The sequence below is a fragment of the Echeneis naucrates genome, chromosome 5, assembly GCF_900963305.1.
Source record: "Echeneis naucrates chromosome 5, fEcheNa1.1, whole genome shotgun sequence".
Lineage (NCBI taxonomy): Eukaryota > Metazoa > Chordata > Actinopteri > Carangiformes > Echeneidae > Echeneis > Echeneis naucrates.
The window spans coordinates 17,602,450-17,613,086 of record NC_042515.1 but is presented as its reverse complement, the minus strand read 5'-3'; the positions used below and the strand labels follow the sequence as shown (position 1 = coordinate 17,613,086).

Sequence of the window (10,637 nt, the reverse complement as noted above, 5' to 3'; positions counted from 1 at the left end):
GGAAAAGTATAAAGCTGTATGTGTGCATGTAAGTTGGAAAAAAACAACTTCTGTTTGTTGAATGTAATGTCAAATAAACTACTTGTAACAGGAACATATGCTACAATACTGTGCTTGACTGCACTAACTTGTCAGATATTATCAAAAACAGGGTACATAAGCCATTGCTCTGATTGCAAAATTAAGTGGGAAATTGAGCGGGATGCCTCTATTTTTCATTTTTTAGCTATTTATGAGTCAACCGGGCTTTTATGGTTGTTCGTCTCAGTGCCACTTCTCTCTTCCTATAATATATATGCCTTACAGGGCTGGACAGACTGCAGCAGCAGACCCATGGAAGGAGGATATGGGAAAGTACTTGAGACACACTGGCTCCTAACCAGAACAACTGGTGTCTCTCCTCTGCAGATGGACACACAGGTGGGCTCACAGGTGGGGAAGAAGGAGGAGGAAGGGGGGGGGGGGTACTCTGCCAGTTTTGTGTCCTGCTTGGTGTGTGTGTGTGTGTGTGCGTGTGCATGCATAACATCTGGACCTTGGTCCACTAACATGTCAGAGGAGGAGTTTATCAGTGAAGTTACACTGCTCCCTTCTGGACATCTGCAGCACCACATGGCCCAAAACAAAAACAAATATTCAAAGGTCTCAATTATTCAGTTTTCAATATGTGTGAACGCTTTAATGTCAACCATTTCACAGACAAACCTGTGAGTTTACAAATAATGACAGGATCCTCTGCAAACTAAAGTAGGCACACACAAAATGAATCAAGCCCATACTTTTGATGTCATTTTTTTTAATCATCCTTTTCAACTCTCTGTCTCTCTCTTCCTCTAGAAATCTCCAGGTTACCCTAAAAGCTCCAACACAAATTATTTGTCCAGTCTATGAAAAGATGGGCAGAACCAAACATTATGATTGCAGAAAGCAAACCAACAAATAATATTGATCCCAGCAACACAGAGACAGCTAATCAATGAATGTATGTCCTCCCCGCACAGGCTGCAAGTCCAGATCAATTTTGAAGAAAGATGAAGCATTGGCAAATAAAGTGAAGTAGTTCTGAAGCATATCCCGCTGCTGTGAAATGGAATAAATTCCCCAAACATATGAAAGATCGACGAAAGCTGTGAGAAATGCTCCAGCCAGGCCATTTGAACTCAAAAAGAACAAACATGTTTAATGCTGTAATTCGAATAAATATTGCCGCCATTATCACCCACACTTGTGAGTTTATCTTTCTTATTCTCTGTGTCTAGTCACACATCACTTTTATATCAGTAGTTCTCTTGTCTCACATCATGAACCACAAGATGATTTATTGATCTGAGCACAGCCTCCAAATAACCTGCACAATTGTTTCATCACCTTGTCATTATTGTCCATGATGAGCCAGACCTCAAAAAGTTAGAAAAGTCCCTCAGGGGTGCTTTTTTCAATATCGCATTGATGACCACATTAGGTTTCATGTATTGCAGGTTGCAGGTCATATGAGGGTGCAGGTTGTTATTGACTAACTGATTGCACAGTCAGCTAGCTGACCTGAATTTTTTGCCCTGATTTTTCTTGTGTTTTAATCGTTGTGTGAAATGTAAAAGTTGGCCTGATCAATGATCACTTTTTAGCGGTGATGGCCATAACAGCAAGATGTAGCAACCACGTTGATGATATGATGTTCAAAGTACGGAGGACAACAAAATTCAAGACAAAGCTCAAATTTTGACTTTATTTAATACATCCTTGCAAAAGGACATCACATAGGCACTTCTGGTGAAAATGAATCACATGCAAATCTTATCAGCCCTCAGTTACAACGACCTGAGTCAAACGGGACACGCAAGAGCCAACAGAACCAACATATTCAGCCCCAGAGACAGCCTCTCAGTCTCGTCATAAAGAAAGACAGTCTGAGACAGAAATAGCCTTAAAGACTGGTCTGGCCCAGATGCTGAGTAAGAACTGCTATAAATAGGTAGTGCTCTTACATTATGAAACTACGTGAAAAGGCACAAACAAAGTCCAACAAGGTCAACATGTGAGGAACATGTCAACAACAACAGAGTCCTTATGGGGGTAGATACTGGGCGAAAGGCAGATGGCATTAAAACAGAAAAACATTATCCTTCATTATCCACAAAGACACGATACATTTTCACTGTAGTTTGAAAACTTATTAACAAATTCAAAAACTACTAAGAACTACAAGAGTTCAAAAACAGACATCATTCAATGAAATTGTTTTCATTTTTGTTCTGGGATTCAGAATTCTTCATTTATTGAGAGGACAAACTCATTTCATTTTGATGTCAACATGAATTTAAGGTAAGCAAAAAGTACTTGCTCTATAAAAATGGAAAATGTTTTAGACATTACCACAGCTCTGTGTTAAAATGTTTTATATTATTACCCATAAAGGGCTAACACACCAATAATATTACATAACAAATGTGCAATATGTAACAATCTCACAATAATAAAGGGATGGCCTAAAGACAAAGTACATACACGTTTTGGCAGTAATTATTAACACATGGCAGTAGTGGCATTACTTCAATAACAAATATTCACATGAACAAGGTGAGAAATTGCACAGTACCATCTAATTTGATTATTAATGTTTCAAAATTCACTCCATCTGTGTAATCACACAACGCATACCAAGCTGATGTAAAGGAAGCAAATGTTTGTTATTGTGCTTTAGAATTAAAAAAAAACCAACAACAACAACAACAACTAAACCTTATAAAAGAGATTCTCATTATCTTAGATGTGGTAGACAATGTATTGGACATTAGCATATAATCACTAGCTGTATTCATAGTAAACAAAGCACATTATAGATAGTTCACCGACACTTCAAACAAACTACAACCTGAGAAAACTGTTACCTGAGGAAGAGCATAAAATATTTAGTGTCTAATAAACGGCATCTTCTTCTGGGCTAAGAGAAGTTAAGTAACACTGAATTACACAAATGAGAGCACATGCAGTGATTAAACATGAAACAAAACTCCAAGCAAAACTTCATGCATTCATGCCATTAAGTGGAGCGTAAAAACTGACTTCCCGAGAAGTATCTCAGATTAGAAAAGTCATTTGTGTGGAAGGAAAAGCAGGATATCTCAGTCAAACTGAGCCCTTTGTACACATACATTTATATATTATGTCACTTGGTATCTGCCTTATAACAATAAGGACACTTCTAGAGACCTCCAATCACACAATTTGTTTGGCTTACATGAACCTCAAATTAAGGTGACACTACTTTATGGTCTACCATGGCAATTATGTCTTAAGCAATTCACAGTCTGCATATTCCCTTTTTGACAATTGTTTCAAATATATGACTCGTGGAGCCCTTAAAAGGGTGTGTAACTTTTAAATTACACATCCTTCCTTGTACAAATGAAAAGCTGAATTCATTAGCATTAAACACATCATTACTCATCTTAAAACAGGGTAGCGTTTTACTGTTATAGCTTTATTTGATCTGGCATGACCACTAGCTTACTCGGGCTAATGTTAGCAAACAGAGAGGTTATGTGGTGCAACTGACAATCAGCTTGATGACTATGACGGCATATTGCAATTTATTTGACCTTTAATTAAATTGAGATTGTCATCTGCTTATGTCAAAAAATAAATAAATAAAAGGACACTACTCTGCTATCTTCATAACACAGTCCTTCAGTTAATGTGAAATGAGCATTACAAATAAAGATGAGGTTTACAGTTTTGTTGAGTATTTCTATTTCTATCTGTCATTCGATGTGGTTTTACATTTTCTTTCTTTTTTTTCGCTTGTCTCAAAAGAAAATTGGACCGTGGATTAAGCCAACATTCAGCTTTACATTTGCTTTTTGTTACACCCATACAAAGTAAGCAATTTCATCCAGGTCTACAGGGTAGTCGGTGAGGTGCAGTGGCTCCTTGATATCAAATCTCTCCCCCTTGTAGCTTCTCCAACGGCCAGCAGGGAGGTAAATGTCACGCTCTTGCTTTCCAGGCTCTAAAACTGGGGCTACCATGAGGTCATCCCCAATCAGGAACTGAGAGTCGATTTTATAGGCTGTCTCATCACCTGTGGCAATCCACCACAGGGGCCGTATGATTGGGTCCCCAGTGTCCACCACCTCGCCAGCCAGCTCCAGCACCCGAGGTGCAACGATGCTCTCATGCAGAGCTGTGTATTTCCGAGCAATTTCAACCACCTCATTGTCGTATTCCCATGGCGGAATAGAAAACTGCATGGAGGGCATGAAGGCAGACAGCTCCAGCCAGCGGATATAGAGTTCTCGATCAGGTAACGCACGATTTCCATCTGTGCGGTTGTGATAGGCATTCCCTCCAATCATGTCCGGCAGAATGAACTGATAGCCAAGAATGCTAATAGTGAGTACTGTGGGAATAAGGGATTTGAGACCCAACTCATAGCCCCACACAGAGTCTCTGTCTATTGGTCTGAAGAAGCAGGATATGTTCTGGGACTGGTAGCCACTGCGAAGCTCGGCTCTATCATTGTAGGGAATTGCCATTTCCGTGTAGCGTCTTGTAAAAAAACTTGGGTCTCGAATGGGAGTTCTTGTGCTAAATTTCCATGGCAGGTAGTTGGTCTCCCCTGCATCAAATTTAAAAGATGACACCCCATATCTTGAGCGTAGTGAACGAAGCTGGGAGGAAAACCAATCACGGGCCTCAGGATTGGTGAAATCCAAAATGCCACCAATGCCGTTCCACCAGCGGACCAATGCTGGGAGCCGTCCTGTAGGCTCTCTGACAAACAGACCCCTCTCAACACATGAATGGAAGTTTTCTGAGTCATAGTTAACAAAAGGGTGGATCCAGAGGGACACCAGGAATCCATCTGCTTTAAGCTTTTGGAACATGCCCGAGGCATTGGGGAATTTTATTGGGTCAAACTCAAATTCCCCGTAGCGACTCGTATACCGGTCATCTATTTCCAGGTGGCTACAGTTGAATTCATGCTTGCGAATGTTGGCAGCATATGCCAAAACCTTCTCTTGGTCAATTTCAGTCTTATGGAGAGCCCACGTTGACCAGATAGGATGGCAAAACATGACTTTGGCTGGCACTTTGTTTGGTTTGTTGAAGTATCTGCGGACCATGTACTTGTGTATGGATGTCACATCCAAGCCTACACAGACTCTGTAACTAAGTTCAGCACATGGAGCTTCCCCTGGGTTTGGCTTAAAGGGACTGTCATTGTATCGTGCCTGGAAGTACATGGTCTTCTCTGTGTCATTCCAGCCCAGGTGGAAGGGCACAGAATTATTGATCTTGATGGCAGTTGCATTTGATGAAAGCCAATAGCTTTCTAAAATTCCACCAAATTCATTGCGATTTGAGTAGATGTCACTAGTAACAAAGGGTTTGGGTGCCTGTTGCCCAGAGATAGAAATAGGCCAGTGCTGAATTGCTGACACAGCACCGCCATACCAATGTGCAAACTTGTATGTCATAGCATGTTCAACCGAAATGTCAGGAACTAGTTCCTCCCAACGCACACGATAGCACTGTACCGTGTCCTTAGGTCGAACTGTCTCAATGAAGAAGTTAAGTTTCCTATCAGTGGTGCGTTCACAGCTCAAAATTTCCCCTTCTTTAGAGCAGGAATCCAAATCCAGGGTCCCGGACCTGCCGAGATTTTCAAATTATTACATTGTTGTGCTTTCTCTCTTTGGACATGTTGAAAATAAGATATAAAACATCAAACATTGATTAAAAAAACCAACCTGAAATCCATTCTGAAAACAATTGACCCTCCTTGGTTGCGGATAATGTAGCCATCTTTATTCAGATCCAGCAGCTGAGTCTTGAGCAGCTCAGCTTTGCGTAGGGAGGCTATATAATAACACCATGAAGTTACTGCTGCAATTACCAGCACCAGGCCAATCACTCCGGCTCCAACCACGGATCGGCTGTCTTTGCTGAGTTTCTGCTTAGGGATAACATCTGTAATTGTGCCTCCCGCTCCTCCTGGCACAACTTGGTACATGGTTTGTGTATTTCAGTGAGTAAATCCCAGAATTAACTTTATATAGCTCAAAGAAATGTTTTCCAGGAAACCTCTTTTGCTGCTCTATGCCAACTTCGTTATGTCTGTGCCCAGAGAAAGAGAAAAATGATTTAGGAGAGTCAGCATTGAGTTTCACTTGGTCTTCTCATATAAACATTTTTTTGGAAAATATGTAAGAAAAAACATGATTAGTATAAAATGAATTCAACACTGCTTACCAGTTGTGGATATTTAGAAGATTTTAACTTAAGGATAGGAGACATCCAGAAAAATAGCCAGAACCACACACATTCAAATGGCAACCTTTTTCTAAGTCTATTTTGTTTCCCCGTCAGTTCAAAGCCCCCATGACATTTCTTTCATTGTCTTACATGCCCTGCTTCGCTGCACAGCAAGTGATTTCACAGCACTTAGAGGTATTACACTGTCAAGATGTAAACTTTAAAGATGTGTTTGGGATTTAATAAAACAAATCTACTGCCAGTTAACTATAAGAAGATAAAGTGGATGTCCCCAGTCGTAATTCTAACATATGAGTTCAATTGAAAGAAAACTCATTTGTATGTAAGGAAGTGGAAAAGCAGAAAGGGGGATTTTGGCCCTAAAGCTCTGCCAATGCTGGGGAGAGGAAAGCATACTAAACTTGGTGCTTCATCAAGACCAACCAAAACTGGAATTCAGTCTAGGCAAAAAAAACAACAACAAACATTTCAAAATAAAAACAGAAAACATATGTCCAGTTCTATTACATGTTGGTCTCCCATCAGAGTTGGAGCAGAAATTCTTCGAGGCAATTAACTGGTTGATGTTCGGTTTTCCTGGCATTAACTAATCAGGGCAGATTAAATTAGGATGCATGACAGACTAAGGGGAGATCTGTCCTCTCCAGCTTCCCCATTAGCTGGCCAGTCCTAACTGCACTTGACCATGATGCTCTGCCCCGGCAGCAGGGGTTGATGTTTAAAAAAAAAACAAAGCAAAGTTGTTATTAGTTACAAATCAAATAGACTAATTCTGTGTTGAGCCACCCCCTGAAAAGACCCCCCCACCACCACCACCCCCCCCAAACAACAGGAGTGATAACATAAGCCCATCATTAATTAGCAGAGAAATAACTGTTGGCTCATTGGAGAGTTGCTGAGGCTGCTGATTCCATATTCAGACTGAAAAAAGAACTCTTGATGATTGCCATCTAAATGAATAGTTTATTTTATACCGTGTAAGAGACCTGTTCCTAACAGCTTCCCTGACTTTGTGACATTTGAAAGTTCGACTAAAACCACAAGAAAATGTAATGTAAAGATAATGTCAATTATCTTTAGGACAAAGACAGCAGATATATATATTCAACACTTAAGCGGAAAATAACGACAACTGGAAATTCTTTCTTCAAATTATCAGTCAGATTAGTCATTCAAAGTGAGCATTTTAAGTAAAATTTGCTATTTTTCACGACTGACACAAAAATGCAAAACTAACGTAATGACAAATAAAGACAAAAAGAATTAGTTGGGAAATATTCGACATTTTTGGTCATGATGACTTTTCTTTATATATTAAAAAAAAAGTAGAACGACCTGACATGTTTGACACGTTTTTGTTTTGTTTTTGTGTTTGTTTGTTTGTTCTTTGTCGAAAGACCCCGAAGAAGCAGAAAAAGTTTCAGACTAGGACATTTCTTTGTTTATGGTGCGATCAGGGCGATTTCATATTTGCTTTTTCAGCCGATTCCATATCTACTGTGACATGAGGAGAACACACAGAAGTGCTGATACAGTTGGAGCAGCAGTGTGAGAAGGTCTCACTACTGCAGTGTGTGTGTGTGTGTGTGTGTGTGTGTGTGTGTGTGTGTGCAGAGTGGTGGGGGGGGGCATGTCGCAAAATGCTGATCATGTGTGTATGTCTTCGGCAAATTAATGAATTAATGAAGAAATTAGCACATGTTCTGTTTATACAGACAGTGACGGCCTTCACTCTGCAGAGTTTCCACACACACAATAACAAAGAGTTGAATTTTTCTCCACACAGTAGCCAACACAAGAAAGTTAACGAAAGGAAAGAAACTCGGAGTCGGTGACAGCAACGTGGCAAATTAATAGATTTCCTGCTCACTGTGTTTTTCTTCTCAGTTGCTCATTAGAAATAGTTATTGTTCCTACCGATCAGCAGCAGCAGCAGCAGCAGCGACTCCAAACACAAGTTGTTTTTCCACAGCTCACAGAAAAGGACCTGAGGGGCTACCAACGCATGTTGCTGAGTATCCGCCCATGGTCAACGCCCACTACAGCACGGGAAATGTAGTCTTTATTTCATTCTGTAGCGATTCAACAGACCTGAAGAGTTGAACAAATTCTTCTAATTCCCGGGAAACTGCCATACGCATTAAGGTAGAGATACAAAAAATAACAATTTAAAAGCGTGGTCAGAATTTATCTCTCTAAATGTTTAATAAAATTTTAATGTCTCAGGCAGATACACGTTTGAATCACAGTCCTTTGTTCAATGTGATCACCACAAGTCCCTTATGGGGAGATCTTTGCTGCTGATTTAGTACTTAATTGTACAAGTGTCCACATTGCATGCAGGGAGATAATAGCGGTGAGAGAGCAATTTACATTACATTGTTCATTCTTACACCTTGTCTCACTGGGTTAATTAGTAAAGAATTAAACAATAGTGAAGTTAACGATCCCTCATTTTGCTGACGGACTTCCCCAGCAGACACTTCGCCATGGTTCTCTCCAGGTCCCACACACATTCCCGTGCTCTAATAGTCCTAACGAAGGCATTCAGACACAAATTCTGGGTGTATGATGTAGTGCCCAGCTCGGAGTGGCTTCACCACGTGGAAACAGCTGTGGCACGCACTGTTAGAGAAAACACAGGAGCACGATTAGACCTCACTGGTCATTACTGAAATGATTTGGCCTGTGCATTGCAAGTGAATTTGCAACTATAACCCAGAGTGCTGTTAAAGCGAGACCTGCTACATTGTGTTTGCTGAAAATGGTGCTGTGTTGCTGGTGGGTTGCCAGTTTGCGGCCTTGTTCGAAGATGAGCACCTGCATGTTGCCTGTCACAAACAATGTTACCGTCATTTGTTTTTATCACATTCACAGGACTTGTTGAATCGCTCAATCCTCACTCCTTCAAGCTCATTGTATTGCTATTCAATGTTTTCAGGGTTCAAAGGCCTAGAGAGGAGGTCAGAGGTCACTTTCTTACCTCAGCTGCTGTGCTGAGAGAGCATGCACCTTCCTCGGGTAATCCATTCTCCTGTAAAGAAAATCAATCAGAATCTGAATTTCTTTAGCGTTATCTTTGACCTATAAGCTCAGCTGATTAATCACTACCCTTGTGGGTTCTTTAAGGCTGTTTGCCGCTGATTGCTGGTGCCGACAGGAGGCTCAGTTAGTTGTAGTTTCTGCAGTCTGTCAGCAGAGCGCAGAGTTGGCTCTGTAGCTTGCCTGACAGGAGGCATGTGTTGTGGTTTCCCTGTCTCTGAAGTTTTCAAATAGTTGTCAGGACAAGTTGGAACTGGACTGTGAAATGACAAATGTCTAACAGGAGGGAAGAGAGGGCGGCCAGTGTCCACAGGGGGCATGGGGTGTGGTTGTTTGCGGGTTAACTTGTAGCTTGGCTGAAGGGTGTTGGGAAACAGGAAGTCCTGGAAACGCAAACAAAGAAAGAATTTGTCTGTGTTCAAATATAACAAGTAGAGCACAAGGAAGAAACCACCCTGGGTATCTTATCATATCACTTGAACAAAGCTTTTGTCTATCCATGTAGCCACTGATACACAAGGCACTTTATTAATAGACACCCATGTAATGAATATTGTTTTTGCCTTCAAATAGCAACAAGCTTCCTCCAAGATGGCCGTCTTCATCCATTATTGCCATAATATAGCATGACACACTAAAGAATATGTGACAGTGTTGTGGCAAATGTACGATTTCAGTTTTGTTTGTTTTGTTTGTTTTGTTTTCCCTTTTTTTGTCAATTATTTAATACATTATTGTCACCTCCCGTGTGCAGTCAATAGCTATTTTGTTCTTGACAGTAAAGCGATTGCATACCCCTCTTAGCTCTCTTTGTTCAACGTCTGGATAAATAAAGAGACATGGAGGAAGTACTGAATAATAGATGGGCTCCAGCTTTCACCAAGCACAGGGAAATGTAAACAACCAGCCACCAATTAGTGTAAGACACTTAAGTCTGAGCAAGAGAGTGCCAATATAAAATGGCCCAATAAGTCCTGATTGTTTAAACTAATCTAGGTATTTAATGTATGCACAATGAAATTACATAAACGGAATGGCTACAACTTCCATGCATTGCATTGCATTCGCTTGCCATGTTTGCAAACCTTTCTCATTTTCTCAGGACATTTTACATATCTTTGCACAGTCAAAACCAGCTACCTTTCCTTCGAAACACCTACAGTACAGAGGGTTGTGCACCTTACCGGCCGAGGCTGAGGGTTGTTCCTGCGGTGGGCAGAGGTGGGTCGCAGTTGCGCCCTTTTCGCTCTGCCAGGGGAGGCGAACTGCTCATTGTACACGGTGAGGTAGAGCTGTGGAACCATCTTCACTTGCTG

The 10,637-nt window shown here is 40.9% G+C and overlaps 2 protein-coding genes across 4 annotated transcripts; both read right to left on the bottom strand.

The window, feature by feature from the left end:
- Positions 1-1,717: 1,717 nt before the first annotated feature.
- myorg (myogenesis regulating glycosidase) lies at positions 1,718-8,368 on the bottom strand. Of its 2 annotated transcripts, XM_029503310.1 has the most exons (3): positions 8,197-8,368; positions 5,754-6,120; positions 1,718-5,655 (listed from the first exon to the last, which is right to left on the bottom strand). In XM_029503310.1, the coding sequence occupies exons 2-3, from the start codon at positions 6,014-6,016 to the stop codon at positions 3,864-3,866; spliced, it is 2,055 nt and encodes a 684-aa protein (XP_029359170.1). In that variant the 5' UTR covers positions 6,017-6,120; positions 8,197-8,368; the 3' UTR covers positions 1,718-3,863. The 2 variants fall into 2 exon arrangements, with proteins under 2 accessions (XP_029359170.1, XP_029359171.1); XM_029503311.1 differs by lacking the exon at positions 8,197-8,368 and having other exon boundaries at positions 5,754-6,975.
- Positions 8,369-8,459: 91 nt separating this feature from the next.
- On the bottom strand, positions 8,460-10,637 carry LOC115044085 (uncharacterized). Of its 2 annotated transcripts, XM_029502926.1 has the most exons (5): positions 10,506-10,637; positions 9,391-9,704; positions 9,263-9,313; positions 9,021-9,110; positions 8,460-8,904 (listed from the first exon to the last, which is right to left on the bottom strand). In XM_029502926.1, the coding sequence occupies exons 1-5, from the start codon at positions 10,623-10,625 to the stop codon at positions 8,814-8,816; spliced, it is 666 nt and encodes a 221-aa protein (XP_029358786.1). In that variant the 5' UTR covers positions 10,626-10,637; the 3' UTR covers positions 8,460-8,813. The 2 variants fall into 2 exon arrangements, with proteins under 2 accessions (XP_029358786.1, XP_029358788.1); XM_029502928.1 differs by lacking the exon at positions 9,021-9,110.